Here is a 19,203-nt window from a genome sequence, read left to right on the forward strand (position 1 = left end):
TAATGATGATAATGCAGACATGTATATGATGTATATGATGATATTGATGATGATGACGATGATGAAGATGTAAATTATGTAGATGATGATGTAGAAGATGATAATAATGTAGATGGTGATGATGATGCTGAAAACGATGATGATGATTGGGGCAGAACAACATGACATGTACCTGTGTATGTTCCTGCGAAATAAATAATTTCTCACCCTGGAGATCGCATAGATCGATATTTACTTGACATCTTATTCCGAAACTTATTTATTATTTTTGTCACTAGTAAGTGCTAGCACAAGTCTTTTCGCGATAGTTTTAATCTTCTTCTGCGTGAAACATAAACATTGTAGTAGAAAAATAGTAGAATTATTATATGTTCAATTTTTTTTAACAAACGAGTTGGTGTTATGCTCTATGTCACAGGATGACTAAATATTGACTATCCATATCGATAATAATATCACTCATGTTTAGACTTTGCTCATGTCTAGCTTTTAGAGACATTCTTGACTGAGCCGGCCGCGATAACTGTAGTAGGTAGTATGGCGTTCTTTTTCGAGTGTCATTGCTACTGAACTGTCAGGTTGCCTTACAGAAGAAAAGGAAACTCGTGTAAAATGACAATCTCGCATACAGATACCCAGAATCAAGAACCAAAATCAGAAGAATTGTATAAGCTCATATATTGATAATTTTTTATTGTGAGCTTACTTTTTTAAATATGTGTAACTATTATTACAAATTATATATTTTTAAGCTTCTGGTACCTTGACTTTGTATTTAGGACTATTGCATGGTAGGTGCACGCGGCTATTAGCTAGTTTTATAAGATCTCCGCTTACAAATTGTATCTTTCGCGTCACTGCTTTCATTATAGTGGCATCATAATAATGTTTGATTTTGAGTTTGCATTACATTATAGGCACTAAGTAAGTATAGAAGTTAGGTTGGTCAAAACTGTCTTATTGGCTGTACATTAATTTTCATCCAATCTAGTGCCTCAGGAGTGCGCAGGCCTCTACAGTTGTCAGATCCGAACAGTAATTCACATGGAGTGGGCTATGGCGTTATAGGATGCCGTATACAGCATTACCGAGATATGGAGTGAGATAACGGACACCTACCATTCCAATTTTTCCAATATCATATAAATTGTACTTTTAGTAGACGATGACATGCCGTTCACTAAATGGGCCGCTCAAACTATTGACCCCCCGGAACAACGAGGTGTAGTATAATATAATGCTTCAAAAATGTGTTTCACATACTTTTATTCTGACCTAGAAAGACGTGTAATAGTATGTGATATTTTTGATTGGTTCGATTGCATCGAAATAAATACTTGAATAATTGAGTGGTTTCGGTGTTACCAGGTTCCTTGACCCTTGATGCGTGGCTTTACTGGTACGTCCATGAGGCATATGTGCTATATGACCAGTGATGTAAATAATGGAGTTGTTCTTTCAATAAATAATAAACTTTATTACATACATTATAATAATTATTTTTATTCTTGAACCACATTTAGATATTGTTGATTGACTGGACAGCGGGAATATTTAACTTGTATCACAGTTTATACCTTTTTTTTGTTCTCAAAGTATTAGCTGAATCTAATGCCGACGTTGTTCACTAGCAGACCTGACCCCCTGATCCTGATAATTATTCTCAAACGCTGTCTAATGCGACATACTGCATTTTTACTTACCCCAAAGAAAGATTGTATGGGTAGAACTGCAACTGTCACAGGCGGAACGGCAGTGATGGCCTGGTAATTGCAGCCTGCTCGCGTGCTCGGACAGATGAGAGGAATAGAGCAACAAAATAATTAAAGAAACTGGAATAATCAAAATACCACGCACAGGACTTATCACGCTAACACACACGAGTAATATTTACCTTGATGTTTCGGCAACATTACAGTGGCCGTGGTCACGAGTAGACTGAAGTGTGGGGTGTCAAGTCTGCCTAGCAGCGCGAGTCCTTCGAACTACCCGCACTTGTCATTTTTATTTGTCACCCCACACTTCAGTCTACCCGTGACCACGGCGACTGTAATGTTGCCGAAACGTCGAGGTAAATATTACTCGTGTCTAAAAATATAATATTGTTTCCAAAATAGTTACTTGATTTATAATGCATAATATTTGGCATGATAATTGGGATATGAATTTACTGTACCAGCGGAAAATTACAAATTAATTATACCACTGCCGGTCAACCAGACTTAGTTAGCCGTAGATCCTACAGGCAAAGAGCGCTCAAAAAAGTAGCAAAGTAAATACATCCCTTTTTACTCTTAGTATTTGAGGACATGTATAGTTTATTTTCACACTCTCCTTCAGAAAAGTAACTTTTACTAGCATGAAGAAACTTGAAAGAGTACATTTTAATTTATTAAGGCACAACTCAGCATACGAAACATGGCGTTGCTTTACAATTATCAACTCATTCAAAAATGTGCTTTTGGCAATAAATACTTAGAAAAGCCGTTGAACAGAAAAGTTTGCACTTTTGCTTCCCTCTCGTCAGGAGGAAAAAGTTACTTTTCTGGAAGGAGAGGTGTGAAATAGTTATTGTTGTCACAAGGGAGCAAAATGGTATAGAAATGACGTGGCTTTCTAATTATTAATTAAAAAAATTGATTGCAATAAAACCACTTAGAAAAGCCTTGACAGAAAAATTGCACTTTGCTCCCTCTCGTAGGGAGGAAAAGTTACTTTTCTGAAGGAGAAGTGTGAAAAAAACTATTTGAGCATTTCTAAATAAAGTTTGTACATTTGATTTGCGACTCCTATTTGTGATAAAAAATTGCAGGTATGTAGAGTGAACGATACTGAGTCGTAATAACATAGTCTCTTCAAAACTGTCCCAATTGGTTTTGTATGGAAATTTCCTGTTTGTTACCAAAACTATGGATTTTGCGAGGTAACAAAAAAGGAACTTTCCATACAAATTAAATTGGGACATTTCGGGAGACTATTTTATTTAAACTCAGTGAACGATTCACTCTATCTACCTGCAAATTTTTCCCAAATCGTTGTCGCAAATCAAATGTACAAACTTTTTTAGAAATGCTCATTTTAGCACTGTAGCTTGCTGTGACAAAGTACCAAACTTTCAGCTACCTATGAGCTTGACTGCTTCGAATTAGGTTTGATGCAACATCTGTCTCCGATGATGACGTGTCAGCTAAACTGAACGTTCCGTAGTCTGCAAATACGACGGACTATTTGCGGTAGTTCTAGTTCCTTCACAAGACCTTGAAGAAAGAACTGCGTTATTTTTTCCGCCTTTGTACCTTTGCAAGAACTGAAGATGCTACTGCGAAAGGAACAAAGACAAAAAATAAACGCAGTTTTTCCTTCTAGTCTTGTAAAGGAACTAATGCAAAAAAAACGCAGTAGTTCCATCGCACGAACATCCAAAGGAAGCCACTGCAATAATCCAGTACGCACGACTACAACTCTGCTGGATCGGATAAAAATCCTAGCAGATAATACTTACATAGGTAGTTATTGATATCGAATTGACAACTGTTTCGACTCGAAGGTAACAAAGGGAGTGTAGATAGATTTTGGAACTGCTCGTAGTCTTCGGCTGATTGCCAAATCATCGGTTATGATTATCCTAACAAAATCAATTTTATAGAGATATGTAGGTACAAAATAGCACGGGAGGTTTTTTTACCGCAATTGATACCAGTTATCCGGCAGAGTGGGTGAACTTTTGCTGTTATGTAAGTATTTCGTAAGTATTTATTTAATATACTAAAGGCAAAACATGGCCTAAAAATGCATGAGATTTGGCAAACATACAATTGGAATTATGGAATTACTCTTTGAGGATCGCAGAGGTGCAAGAAGTTTTTTTTTAATTCGATACCTACACTACAGAATAGATTTTTTTTCTTCAACGGAGCGAAGCCGCGGGGATTAAGCTAGTAATTATATATACGAACTGAGAAATCCAGATGCAGAAGCCTAGATAAACTCTTCGTCAACTCTTTCATGCGTTAGCAATTATTAATAATTGATATTAGCAGCTTATGATTACTAATTCTCTACCAAAAGTCTTACCACAGAAATTGAGTGATGATGATGATGATAATTAGGTTAGTAAACTCTGTATGCTTTTTATTACCTCTTTGATAGAAAGAGCTTACACGAAGCACTGTTCATACAATATTAGGTATGTCTAAAGGCACTGTTACACATGCTCGTTACTAGCATGCTTATAAGAATGCTTATGAGCATGTTCATGGACTGAAGCAACGCGTTCACACTTGCTTATTACCTTTCCCCTTCCACCCCGTCTCGAGCTTGCGACTAATAAGCATGCTCGATAGTAGCATGTCCTGTTCACACATACTACTAGTTAGCATTTGCTCAATAGTAGCATGCTTTCTGCTACTAAAGAGCATGTGTAACAGTGTCTTAAGGACTTGGCCTTACGGATGCCCTTGATAAACTTGATTGCCTGTGCATTTCTGTGCGTGTTCGTACAAGGTAACTAAGAGCCCTGGTGGCAGCGCTCTCTATTGCTAACTACGAATTCAAACTCCAGCTCTGCGGCGTGGAAGGTAAGGACAAACCACCGCACTATTTTCCCAAGAAACTCGTCCTGTACATTTGCTACCGATTTTCAACCGACGACCATGACCACATTAGCAAGAGTAGTAACTACGACAAGTAACTATAAATATAACCTGAATAATAGCAAGACCATCAACCAAGACAAGAAACCGTGGTCAGAATCTTGGTAATTTCTCAATTTATCGTACACATATTATGAACACTTGAAAGGCGTTTGGCTCGTATTATAATATGCGAACAGTTATCCAAGACCCTGCTTCTAATTATCAATAAAATACCTATAAATTTTATAGGTCGTAGTAAAATTTTCGAGTAAAGTACAGTTGGTACAAATTTCGTGACTCGATAAAAAATGTGAATATTACTCGAAGGAGTACCCGATCGGGTAGCTTAGTGTCGCAATAGACTTTCGCTAGCTGGCGCTGTCTATTTGAGTGTGTGCGTGAGCTCCTAGTGTCCGTATACGGCCGCAATTGACGTTCAAAGAAAGCACCTCGTTTGCGGCTTTGCGGAATATTTCATTTCGAGTGTGGGGTCTAAAAATCGGTTACGCTTAGATACTCCCGCCACTAGTTTTTGGTGAAATAATTCTTCATAATTTACGAAAACCTGAAAAAAGGAACTATTGATAACAGCGCCATCTAACGGGACATTGCTCATGAGCTAACCAGGAGCAAACCCCTTAATAAAATCCCGGAATTTCAATTCAACTGCTGTATCTAATGATTTTACGCGTGCGAAGCCGCCAGTAAACGCTAGTACTAAATACTTATGCAAGTTATACGACCAATCACCGGACCGACCGGATGGCCAAGTGGTTAGAGCAACTGACATATGAAGCTTGGGTCCCGGGTTGGATCCCGCCGGGGCAGATATTTGTATGAATAATACGAATTTTGTTCTCGGGTCTTGGATGTTTAATATGTATTTAAGTATTATTTACTATCTGATATATATACTACTGCTCTATGGTTTTGACATTGTCATTGTTGCTTATTGCTTAACAAGCTTAACAATAAAATTATATTTATTCTGAGATGGTAATATATTTCATTGGCGACGAGGATTAATTCAAATAATTAAAAAATGAACACGGAACAGTTCCAAGAATTTCTGCAAGTACAACAACAGCAACAACAACAAATAGCAGATATTCTAAAACAACTCGTGCTACAACAACGACCGACAGCGGCGGCCCCTACACCAGCAACACCTGGTACGGAATCGACCGGCTCGGCGAACACCAACAACAACAGTAACAAACTTGCAATTATTAAAAATTTCAAGTGTGATACATTTAACCCTGCTACTACGTCAATAGAATTTTTTTTAGAATTTTTCGAAAAAAAATGCGATATCTGGGACGTATGTGAAGACGACATCAGAAAAGAACTTTTATTCTCTTGTTTAACTCCAGAAGTCTTCCACGATTTAAAAGTAGCGCTCATTCCCGACTTTGAAAATAGCTTATACAATGATGTAAAGTCCAAACTACTCGACTTACATCGAACCAAAACAACAAAATTTAAAGCTTTAACTGAATTTTGGAATTGCGTACGAGATCGCAATGAGACTATGGAACACTATGCCAACAGGCTCAAGAAACTCGCCAACGACTGCGGCTACAAGGACGATGTGTTCGAGCGTCTACTGCGTGACCGATTTGCGACCGGCATAAACCACCCGCAGCTAGAAGTTGACCTGAAACAAAAATGGCCCGACCTCCAGGAACATTTCGATGGAAAAACTGTAGAAGTTACATTTGCCAAATTCTTTGCAGTTGCTCAGTCTAGAGAGCTTGCCGAGGGCGACAATTTTGTCGCCTTACCAGCTGCCACAAACAAAGTCAGAACAAAAATCAACATGACACAGCGCAACCAACAGAGTACGTTTTCACGCAGGCTTGGCCTAGATCAGTGCCGTCGATGCGGTACATATGAGAGACACAAGGTGGACGATTGTAAGGCAAGAGACCATACTTGCAAGGAATGTCAAACACTTGGACATTTCGAAGATTGCTGCATCAAGTCTGGTCGAGCATATTTGTCGAGCACAAAGTCAGGGAAGAAACGAGCGAACAAAAACGAAAACAAATTACATAAAATTAGGAACACTGACAGCGACGAGTATTTATCAGAATCTTCTGATACGAACTCATACAATAGTGACGATGTCTTCAAGATTGAACGTAAGAGGAACAAGGACAGCAAGCGCATTGATGTCATACTGAATGGTGTCAGTTGTACATTGGACTGGGATCCGGGATCAGTATACTCCATTATTAGTACAGAATTTTGGAAACGTATTGGAACACCTCCTTTAACAAAGGCACCAAAACTACGTGCCTATGGAAATCTCAAACTCAAACCAAAGGGACTTACAGATGTAACAGTTGAAGTCCTTGGAAGAAAGAAAATTTTACCCGTTGTAGTCATGGAAGACGCCAATCCCATGCTTTTTGGCCTTCAATGGAGCGAGATGTTCGACATGACGTTTCCGGAACCTGTCTACTCGGTTAAACCTACTCAACGAGATACCAGAACACTTAAACAGGTATTGAACAACTTTTCGCCTCTCTTTGACAACAAACTAGGAAAAGTTATAAATTACGCCGTTAACATCCATATCAAACCTGGTACTGTACCTAAACACATCCCTGCCCGTCCCGTTAAGTTCTCTATGCGCAAAAATATAGAAAGAGAACTTGAGCGTTTAGTGAACGAGGGAATAGTTACCAAAGTTGATCCGAATACAACTGCTTTAGAATGGGCAACCCCCACTGTCAACGTGGTCAAAACAAATGGCCAAATTAGAATTTGTGGTGATTTTCGTAGCACCATTAACCCTGCGATGGTAACACACGCTCATCCAGTCCCACTTTTCGACCAGTTACGTCAAAACCTTGCAAACGGTGATAAATTTTCGAAGATCGACTTAAAAGATGCATACTTACAATTCGAGATCGCCCCAGAATCAAAAAAGTACCTAACAATATCTACTCACAAAGGATATTACCAATACAATAGGATGCCTTTTGGAATATCAACAGCGCCCTCGATTTTTCAACACTATCTTGATGAACTACTCGGTGGTATACCAAATGTAGCGATTTATTTCGATGATATCGCCTTAACAGGGAAGAATGACACTGAACATCTCGAAACACTTGTTATGGTATTTGACAAACTACAACGAGCTGGCTTAAAAGTCAATTTAACAAAATGTTCATTCTTCCAAACAGATATCGAATACCTGGGACACACAATCAGTAAGGACGGAATACGGCCGACCAATTCCAAGATTGAAGCAATAACAAAAGCGACACCGCCTACTAACGCTCAAGAACTACGATCATTCCTTGGCCTCGTAAATTTTTATGAAAAATTCATACCTCACTTGCACAGCTTCTGTGCTGATCTGCATGCATTGACTGGCACCCGCCAGAAGTGGCGATGGACAGACAAAGAGAATACAGCGTTTGAAAATGCAAAAAATCTCATTAGTAAATCAAAACCACTTGTAGCTTTTGATGAGAAGCGGCCGTTGTTCTTAGCATGTGACGCTTCAGAAAAAGGTGTAGGTGCCGTATTATTTCATAAAGCAAATGACCAAATTCAACCGATAGTTTTTGCATCAAGAAAACTGAGATCAGCGGAAACTAAATATTCAGTTATTGACCGAGAAGCTTTAGCAATATTTTTTGGCATCCAAAAGTTTGACCAATACTTACGTGGCACAAAATTCACACTAGTCACTGATCACAAACCCTTGATTCACCTTTTAGGCCCGCAACGCAATTTACCGAAACTTGTTAATAATCGATTGATACGGTGGGCTTTGATCATTGGTAGCTATGACTATGACATCGTTTTCACAAAAGGACACCTTAATTTTATGGCTGACTACCTTTCCCGGATGCCCAACCCTGATGAGAGACCTTCCCGTGCAGAATTAACAGTACACAAAATAGTTTCTCAACAACAACATGACAGTGTCTCAGATATAGCGTTGACAGAAGAAGTAATACGGAATGCGTCAAGAAATGATCCGATTTTCAAACAAATAGCGGAGAATATTAAGACAGGTTGGCGGGAACATTCTTATGCAGACATCTTAAAACCTTATGCTCGGAAACGCATCGAATTATCCATCGAAAATAAGATTTTGATGTGGCAAGGTCGAATAATTATACCGAATACACTCAGGAAGGCTACTTTGAAATATCTGCATACAGGGCACCCTGGAACTTGCGCAATGAAAGCACTTGCACGTTTTTACGTATGGTGGCCATCAATTGACGATGATATTGAGGAGTACATTAAATACTGTCGTAAATGTCAAGAAAACCGGCCAAACAACACTGAACTGCCTGTATTCTCCTGGTCCGTTCCTGACAACCCATGGGAAAGACTTCACATTGATTTCGCGGGACCGTTTGAAGGCAAATATTGGTTGATTCTAGCGGATGCACTCTCAAAATGGATCGAAATTAAACCCATGAACCAAATTACCACAAGCAAACTATGTGAAGAACTAGATTCTATATTTACAACCTTTGGCTTCCCACAACTTTTGGTATCTGACAACGGAACACAGTTCACTTCGCAAGAATTTCAAAATTATTGCAAGGACAAGGGCATCCTACACATCAAATCATCTCCATATCACCCGAGGACTAATGGCTTAGCAGAACGCTTGGTAAGGACGTTTAAAACCAGAATGTCATCAAGTGCGAGCGATGGCATGACCCTGAGAAGGCGTCTAGAAAAATTTCTATTTTCCTACCGTATAACACCTCACAGCATCACCGGGAAAAGCCCAGGTGAAATGATGTTTGGACGTCGATTGCACTGTGCCCTGGACAACGCCCGTCCTAACCCGAAAAGAGCTCTACAATACAAACAGATACAAGCCAACATTGAGTCTGAAAAACAAACTCCAAATTTTAAAGCAGGTGACAGCGTATTTGTTCGCGCCCGAGACGGATCCCGATGGGAACCAGCTACCATAGCAAGACGTACACACAGATATTCATACGCTGTCAATACTTCTGACGGTGTGCAGAGGAGGTATCATGCTGATCACGTGCGTTCCCGTCTAGCCGACCCAATCAGTCCAGCTTCACCTGTTAACGATATTCCTGCATCACCTTCGTCAGCACCTGATATAAATCCACTAGTACTTCCGTCGACATCTCGTACCCTTCGTTTTCCTTCATCCACACCTACGCCTCATCCATTATCATTTTCCACGCCTGTCAGACATCAGTCACCATCAACTACACTTACCAATCGGCCAGAATCACCTCTCCCAACACCTCTACTTACTCAACCATCAATTTGGTCGTCCTGTCAGACTACTCAAGATCCACCTATTGTAAGCCCAAATGTGATGGACCGCGTTGCCCAAATGGTTCCATTATCATCGGGTCCACAGAGTACAGCGAGAACTCCACGACAAGCCAGCGCTGAGACACCTTGTCTCCCATTGCCTACAGCCATTTTGCAAGGAGCACCAAGGCGCAGTGGCCGCACCGTCACGAAACCACGTCGGCTTATCGAAGAAATGTCGTAGCTTTTATGGATGTGGACGAATGATATATATACTACTGCTCTATGGTTTTGACATTGTCTTTGTTGCTTATAAAATTATATTTATTCTGAAGATGGTAATATATTTCAAAAAATAGTTTTTGTCCTATTTCCACTATTCTTAATATGAAAAGTACTTTTATTTCTTAGTATTTAAATATACATGCACTAACATAACTTCAGGTAATAGAAAAACCAGATGAATGAGTGAAATGTTTAAATATACCATGACTTGAAGATGAAGAAAAACATAGCAAGGAACCCTGCACACATTTGTTAAGAAACTCAATGATGAGTGTGAAGTTTGTAATCCGCACTGGATCCACATGAGAATTATGTTCAAGCCCTCTTATTCTTCCTGGCTTGTGTCCCATAATGGGAAGTATACATATAGGCGGAGATGAATCTTATTTCTAGGGGTCATTAATAAAACATTAGCATCGCTCTGTACCCTCTTAACAAAAATAACCGAGTGCATTGACTGTATACAAGATAGATAACAAGCAGCTAATGGATTAGCTTTAAATGTGATCTAAATCTTGGGTTAGTCCACTAGCTCACACGTTTTGTATTTATTGCATTGTAAATGTAGACTTCTGTGTCATTACCTATCTGTTACCGTATTAACTACATATTTATTAAACAAATATTATTCTGCAATCTTATGTTGATCTAACCTATATATTCCAGTTTATCACTCAAACGTTACTTACATTACAATATAATAATTGTAGCTACTTTTTCTTTTTTACTTCGACTTAGTTCTATTTTTCTATTAAAAAGATTTACTCGCTCGATAAATAATGCATTTTTCGAAATCGAAATGTCAAAAATTTCTATCTATAAAGTAATGTCATCAAGACGTCGATAGAATTAGAATCGACTTGCTTGAATCGATCACATTCCGATACCCTTAAGGCGCGGCCACATACAAATCGCTCGACGCTCGTTTCCAACGTCAAATCTAGTCACGTGACATATAGCGATAAAGCTGAAAATCGGCGCAACGAACGAAACCATTCGCTGGTGCTCGTTGGACCGGTGTGTACGCGCTATTAGCTCGGATATTAATGTGCGGCCACATGCAGTCGCTCGTTTGCAACGATAAATCAGGTCACGTGACGACGTACGACGCACAGTCTGTGGTAAACGCCTGTCACTGTCAGTGACTGTCAGTCAGTCAGTGACTGTCACAGTCAGTCAAAGTTAGTCGAGTGTTCGTGTTCGTTTCGTGTAAATTGTACTTATTATATTAGTTTAGTGTACGATATCGTTTGTACAAGTATAGTAAATTTAATTTATATTCAATATGATGCCTGGAAGGATCGGCAATCTGCCAATAGCGGCGGAAAACCCCTAGGACTGTCTTGGCATGATTCGGCGTGGATACCTATGTTAAGTCCTGCCAATATTATGGACTACTTTTCAGAAAGATCAAATCCTTTTTTCGACCGAACTTGTAATAATGAAGTTGTTTAAAATGCAGCGCCTCAGTATGGACCAATTACAGTAAGTAGTTTGGCAATCATCATTAACATATTTACTTAGTTCTGATTGGCGGTAATATGGACTATTTACTTTTTTTATTTATAGGTCTATGACTGGTTAGAGTACATGCTTCTACATGTCCAGGATCCCATCTTGTATGTAATTCGTAAACAACATCGACACAGTCCCAATCATGTTATTCCACTAGCTGATTACTACATAATTGCTGGTATTGTATATCAGGCTCCTGATCTAGCCAGCGTCTTAAACTCTAGATTGGTAAGTAATATAATTCAACTAAATCTGCTATGCTCCCACCTAACCCCCACCCACCCACTACATAGTCTGTTTTCTTTTTTATTTAATACAAATAATTATTGAATTTATATTAAAAACATAAGAACTTTGTATTTGTTTGTTTGTATTATGTTGTGTCTCTGTAACAACATGTTAAAACAATCCTAACTTACTTGCAGACCACACTATCCAAGATCAAGAGCGCGCAAACATTTTGTCCCAACTCAATGCAAGCATTGCAGAAACCGTAAACACATCTTGATCGTTGTACGATTTCCGCCATAGTAAACTTAAAAGAAATATATATTGTGATATAAATATTTTCGTTTCTTAACAAAATTAATTTATTTTATTACAAGCTTTTTTACTTATCTTGCCTTGTTAGTATGTTAGTTAATTAGTAGGTAATGGATAAAATTTTGGAAGCTAAACATGACTAAATATGCATTTTCAGATTGAGTTAAAATGTGTGTAAATCAGATGACAATGCAATATTATTATGATATAAAGCTGATCTGATGATGGAACTGGAAGGTGGCCATAGGAACTAGGTATTAAATCTATATAACCACATCGACTTTGCGCTCCTTTGATTTGTCTTGACAAGTACTTTGGTCCTAGATGGTAACAATGGATAACAAGTACCTACAGTCAGTAAAAAAAGCTGGCAATATAAATTTATTTTTTCTGTGCGCGCAAAACATTTAGTTTCATTGTTTCTCACTCATATGATGGACGGTATACTGTGTGAAGGCATTTAGTACTTAGTAAATACCTGAATCTATCATCATCATTGCTCATATTTTTATCTAATACCTTAGAATCTCCGAATTTCGGAGATCTCGGAATTGCTTGTTTAAAGGTATTAGATAAAAATATGAGCAATGATGATGATAGATTCAGGTATTTACTAAGTACTACATGCCCTCACACAGTATACCATCCATCATATGCTTGAGAAACATTGAAATGATTGTTTTCAGTTGTCTGCAGTACATCACTTGCAATGTTCCTTTGAAGAAACAATGTCTTATTCAAGGTACCATCCTAGTAAAGGGTACTGGTGGGATTTCAAGGCAAACAAAACTGGTAAGTCTACTGTCTCAGATACTTATTATTTTTAACCAAATTAAAAAAGTCATCAACTTATGTAGGTAATCAAGGTTATCAAATTATCAATTTGGTTCTATTTTTTTAGGGTTCCGTACCCAAAGGGTGCCAACGGACCCTATTACTGAGACTCCGCTGTCTGTCTGTCTGTCTGTCCGTCTGTCTCAGGGCTCTATCTCTTACTTAAGCCGTAAAAGTTAGACACTTGAAATTTACACAGATTATGTATTACTGTGGCCGCTATAACAACAAATACTCAAAATAAAATAAAGTTACAAATTAAAGAGGGTTGTCATACAAGAAACATGTTTTTTTCAGCGTTTTTGGTTGCCAGGCGTTTTTAGCCGTTGCTAAGGCGACCGAGTCGAATAGCAACGGGTAGCTATGTCGTTTGAATATTTACCTTTAAGTTTTATTTTAATGATGTTTTATAAAAGCTTCGATAGTATAATATAGTGACTGTCTGATTGTGTGGTTTATTCGTTTTTGTGCAAAATTAATAAAGCAATTTATGAACCACAAACCTCAATGAAGCCAACTTTGTTAAGCGCTCGCCAAATCCAACCGTATTAATCAATGTTTACCTATTGTTTTTTACAAAAAAAAAAACATACTAAGTATTTAACACTATTTATAAATACATATAAATAAAAAACCGGCCAAGAGCGTATCGGACACGCCCGAAATAGGGTTCCGTAGCCATTACGAAAAACATAAGTAATATTTTTCTAAGGATTTCGTATTTTGTACGGAATATTCCAAGTTTAGGTACTTGTACTGTTACATATTCTGTGGTTTACCTACGTATATTTTATACCTTAGGCTGCTAGTTACTCTTAAACTACTAATAATTCTCAAGAAAACTTAACCGTTATAGTTTTCCATGTAAGTTTGATATACTTACTACCATGATACCATCAAGATTTTTTTCAAATTTTGAAATTTTCCACCCGCCGATTTAGATTTTAGAGGGGGGCGGACGTTCGATTTGAATGAAAATCGTTTTAGCAACTCCCTAATGGTTTTAAAAGACCTATCCAACGATACCCCACACTACAAGGTTGGATGAGAAAAAAAAACACCCCCACTTTACGTCTATGGGAGGTGCCCTAAAAAATTTTTTTTTAATTTTATATTGTATCATTTTGTCGCCATAGTTTATATATATATTCGTGCAAAATTACAGCTTTCTAGCATTGATAGTCCTTGAGCAAAGCCGCGGACGGACAAACAGACATGGTAAAACTATAAGGAACTAAAAGAATTTCCTTGCTCACCCGCGACCTTACGATAGCTAAGCTTATGCAAAATATGCGTGTTCATGCAGTTCCTCCACCTCCACACTGAAATGTATAGGGTACTGTTATAGGGTATGGTGAAAAATATAGTAATTATGTAATTTTAATGAAAAAATATATATTTCGATAACTGTGTGATTTTGTTTCTATATTTATCCTATGATGTATATTTAATATCTCCAACTTATATACTATGGTTCAGATTACAACATGTAAAAAAACAGTCCGAAAATTTAATTTATCTTAATTACGTCCTTATAGGCGATAGAGTACCTACTAATCAAAGGCTATTTTTCACGACCTGAAAGTCACATTAACAAAATCATTAAAAAAACACCTTGAGATATATAATCAACCATCATCTATGTAACTTCCAATGGGAACATCCTTAAAATGAGTTTCAAACTTCTGTTAACGTTTTCTCAAAGGTGTAATACTTAGCATGTGTAAGTTTAATGTTTTAAGAAAAAAAGTATATGACTTACGGTCATGATTTTGTATTAGATACCGTAAGGCCGGGGTACTTTGGCTCTGAAGGGTAAATTTGGCCCTTGGGATTAACTCGGTCCTGGTTTTATTATTGCTTTGAGAATATATCTGTTTGCCACGTGGTTCGATCACGTTTTTACATTTTGATTTTTCGTTTTATTTTAAGTTATTATGTCGTTTTCATATGGGCCAAAGTAACCCTCCAATGGGTCAAAGTACCCCGACCTTACGGTAGCTAATTTAAGGCAGATTTAGGATCTATGCTTAACTCAATACCAGGGATGTTACGGAGCTCCGATTCCGTTCCCGTTAAGTCGGAACTTCCGTTTGATATTAAACATCCGTTTCGGTTCCGGTTCCGTTATTTTTGAAACGGAAGTTATATCGGATGTCAATGCTTAGCGCAGCGACTGGACATGAGTGGCGTACACCAAAAACGTATACAGAGGGCTAATTATAAATATTTTACAAAATAAGCATACAAAAACTGTCATTTGATTTTGATTGCGAGTGTCAGAAACGTTACGCGATAAACCCTCAGGTTTAGTAGACCTACCCTTAACATCTCGTCCACCTATCACTCGGGCTCCGATTCTGGTTCCGGTTCCATTTTCGGTTCCGATTCAGTTTCTGATTCCGATAAACTAAATTGAAAACATCTGGTTCCGCTTTCGGTTCCGATAAAACCACATCCGTTACATCCCTGCTCAATACCTGCCATAAGGGGGGCCTGCCCTTTTGCTATGGATTGCCACATTTTATCTACATCCATATATTAAATCCTCTATCATGTTTCAAGAACCATTGAGAATGACCTGCATTAACGAGAACTAGGTAGGTATGTCTGCCCCACGAGCTGCGCCCGCTGCGCACGCGACGACCTGCTGCTGTTTGTGCACGCGGCGCGGCGCGCCCCGGTGCTGTAATAATGTATGAAATCTCATTACGGTATCGTAATGACCATTACGATACGGCCGAGTTCATAATAGAATCCAATGTCGTAATGCTGGTCATTATCTATGGTTTTTGAATGCATAATGCAGGTTGTAGATAAAATAGCATATATTTTTAAGGTCTCAGCCCCTTCAGCACCAGTGCAGTATCAGCTCCTAAAGAAACATCAACTACTCCCAAAGAGGAGCCTTCAACAGTGTTCCAGCGCCAGAGAGTAGACATGCTTCTGGCTGAGCTGGTGAGGCAATTCCCGTTGCCTGTGGCTCCCGCTGCTCACAACCAGGTAAATTTAATCTTTATTGCTAGTAAGGGTAACAATAGTGTTTTTTTAACTACTTTATGAACCCTTGCTGCTATCAAAAAAAATATGGTGGCTAAGGAGAATTTCATACCCATTTGTAGTGTGACATACATACTTTCTACATTTTTTTACTAACAAGTATAAAATATGTGTTAACAAATTGTTCATAATGTCTCAAACTATTTTCGATTTTTTACCCTTTTGGGTGCTTTTTTTTCTGTCTATAGTTTTTGATTTACTTACATGACACACTAATGTTTAACTTTCTCCACTGTCTTGCCTGCCTCATCTAGCCTTTATTTGTTGTTAATCCTATTCCTACTAATATTATAAATGTGAAAGTTTGAGTGAGTGAATATCTTTGTTATTTCTTCACGCTGAAACGGCTGCACGGATTTGGATGAAATTTGACATAAAGTTAGTTTATAAGCTGGATTGAAACATAGGATACTTTTTATCCCGATATTCCCACGGAATAGGGATAAATTCTCAAACTAATAACCGCTGGGCTTAGAGTCATGAGACATGGGTGTTTTAATTTAACGTAAATAAAAACCACAAAGTAATTTTAGGGAATTCCCACGAGAATTTAATAAAATCCCGGAATTTTAATTCAACTGCTGTATCTAATGATTTACGCGTGCGAAGCCGCGGGTAAACGCTAGTGATTAAATAAAATATTCTTTTAGACAAATGGAGTTACTGTGAAGACAGAGAACACAAATGATAAGGACAAGCCATCAGAAACAAATAATGTCAACAATATCACTATAAAGCAGGAGCCAGTCGACCCCAGCAGCTCAGACATGACTAATGGAGCAATTCAAGGTCATGAGATCAAGACTGAAATCAAACAAGAAAATATGAAGCCTCCACCAGAGAAAAAGCCTCGAGTTTGATTCTATATTTTTATTACAAAATTAAATACCAATTCCCTGTTCATATTGTAGTGTTTTAAATTTTTTATCTAAAACAATACACTACAAATTAAGCTTTTATTTCACGCCCATCAAGCTCATCAATATTATGTTACCAAGACATCAATAACTTTGATGGTACATATTTAGGTTGGTACTTAAGTTCAGTTTAATTTATGTATTAATTAGAAACACATATTGTTTTGTCAGTGTTAACAATTATATACAAAGTACAGCACAAGGATTAGGTCAAACATAATAATAATAATGTAAGACTGGCAAAATGTAACAGTAAAGTGTAAACACTAGTAAACATTATAATTAATGAACAACAGTTAATTCTAATTATTCAGTTTCACTTAAAATACTCTTCATTCTTTTCTTTTTGTGTATTATACAAATTCACAATATTTTCTTGTGTTCCTGTTCCTGTAATACACATCTGGCAATTAATCCACCTTGGATCAGGCAGATTAGTCTCTTTTGATTCATTTATCAAGTGTGCCCTGAAAATATAATAAAGACATACTTAACATATATTCTAAGCATAAATTACTCTGTAAATAAGTTAGTAAATATAGAATAAGTGTGCATTATGCCAAATTATGTGTATAATTACCTGTGTGCTTCTTTGAATCCTAAGTCGAATCCAAAACTAAAACCTTGTTCGTATCCAGCGTTAAAACTTGACTGAAATGATGCATTCTGACCGTCAGAAGCGCCATCCATATAGCCGAGCTAAAACATTTAAATCCCAAGACCATAATTTATTCATATATAAAAAAAAAAACTAAGAAATGGTGTTATGAATATTTAATATTTCGTTTCGTATGCTTACCTTATGGATAGGTTCGAAAGCTCGAGCCCGAGTTTTTGCAGAGAGATTCGCACTTTCGTCCATTTGCTATGTGTATAATAGATGGAAATACCATAAGTACATAATACGATACGACAATAACAATAACCAAATCCAGCAGGGCTACTACGAAACTCGTAACTAAGTTCGTGTCAGGCGAAGAGCGAGAGGGACCGCACGACACGATCTTGACTCGTAGTAGCCCTGCTGCTGCTGAATCAGTTTTTTATTTCCTGGCTTGTGCGGCTTGCGGACTCCATTTGCGCGCCAGAATCAATGAGTTAAATAACGTTATTTCTCTTCTCTGAGTAGTCTGTGAAGTTAACAAAATAAATAAAGAATAACACACATTTTATTTGTGTTTGATTACATTTCAGGTGTGATTTCCAATGTCTCAAATAGTTTTCGCGGTGTGGTAGGTATTCGGATCGTCAAATAGCCGCGCGAGCCAGAAAAAAAAAAAAAATACAATCGTACTCTTTCTTATTCTACCAATAACCAAATATCATGGTCAATATCAAAGAGTATTTGTAATGTATAGTCAATATATTTGGTTATGGTAGAGTACGATTGCATTTGACGATCCGAAAATGGACGATTTGTATTAGGTCGAGGTTTATCGAGGTTAGTTCTCTTCACAGGTTCTCTTTATGATTTGTGCTATCGAGTATACCTATCTCTTTGGAGTATACCTATACTCAAAGATATATTATTCCTATACTCAAAGACTACAGTATATATGTATAGGGAGCCTATACTCAACGGTCTCAACGCCGTAGATAGATTCCAATAAAGTTACCAAAGATGGCCGAACGTCACTGTCGCAAGTGTCATTGTCATTGTAACGTTCCAGATGTAAGCAACCCCTATGCACATCAATTAAAAATAGTCATAATAATTTTTTGTTGTTATTTAAGTAAATCTCGTTTTCTATATACCTACGCATACCGTATTGTGTACAATGTGCGTTGCATATGAATACCTTGGTTTTGAACTATCCATGTGCCAAAATGTATTACTTACTATCAATTGAGCCATTTTTACGAGTTTGACTGACAAACATACAAACTATTTTTTACACTGTGACTAAGCAGTTATGTAACAATAATAGTGGTATGAACATTCATTCAATTTTCAATTTCCGAACAAATTATTTCACCTTGTGGTGTCAATATCTGAAGTATTACCACTGTAATGTGAACTTTTCTACTATAAAAGAGTTTCAACCAAATATCTGTAGGTGAAATTAATATTGAGATTATTTATTTATTTATGCAGTTTTTTTTTTTTTTTTTAGTTTAGTTTATTTATT

The 19,203-nt window shown here is 37.5% G+C and overlaps 1 protein-coding gene and 1 pseudogene across 1 annotated transcript; one reads left to right on the forward strand and one right to left on the reverse strand.

Annotated features, from left to right (window-relative positions):
- Positions 1-11,353: 11,353 nt before the first annotated feature.
- LOC141432606 (mediator of RNA polymerase II transcription subunit 6-like) lies at positions 11,354-17,060 on the forward strand (annotated as a pseudogene).
- On the reverse strand, positions 16,681-18,118 carry LOC141432605 (uncharacterized). The gene is made up of 3 exons (XM_074094255.1): positions 17,874-18,118; positions 17,655-17,773; positions 16,681-17,541 (listed from the first exon to the last, which is right to left on the reverse strand). Exons 1-3 carry the CDS (start codon positions 17,934-17,936, stop codon positions 17,391-17,393), a joined length of 333 nt encoding a protein of 110 aa, XP_073950356.1. The 5' UTR covers positions 17,937-18,118; the 3' UTR covers positions 16,681-17,390.
- Positions 18,119-19,203: the final 1,085 nt, after the last annotated feature.

Source organism: Choristoneura fumiferana, chromosome 11 (assembly GCF_025370935.1).
Source record: "Choristoneura fumiferana chromosome 11, NRCan_CFum_1, whole genome shotgun sequence".
Classification (NCBI taxonomy): domain Eukaryota; kingdom Metazoa; phylum Arthropoda; class Insecta; order Lepidoptera; family Tortricidae; genus Choristoneura; species Choristoneura fumiferana.

Bases quoted from the DNA above. Each gene is read 5' to 3' on its own strand.
- LOC141432605 (XM_074094255.1), bottom strand. From the start codon at position 17,936: ATGGACGAAAGTGCGAATCTCTCTGCAAAAACTCGGGCTCGAGCTTTC. The intron at 17,774-17,873 runs GTAAGCATACGA...TAAATGTTTTAG, and splicing joins CTTTCGAACCTATCCATAAG to CTCGGCTATATGGATGGCGC. The intron at 17,542-17,654 runs GTAATTATACAC...TTATATTTTCAG, and splicing joins GGATTCAAAGAAGCACACAG to GGCACACTTGATAAATGAAT.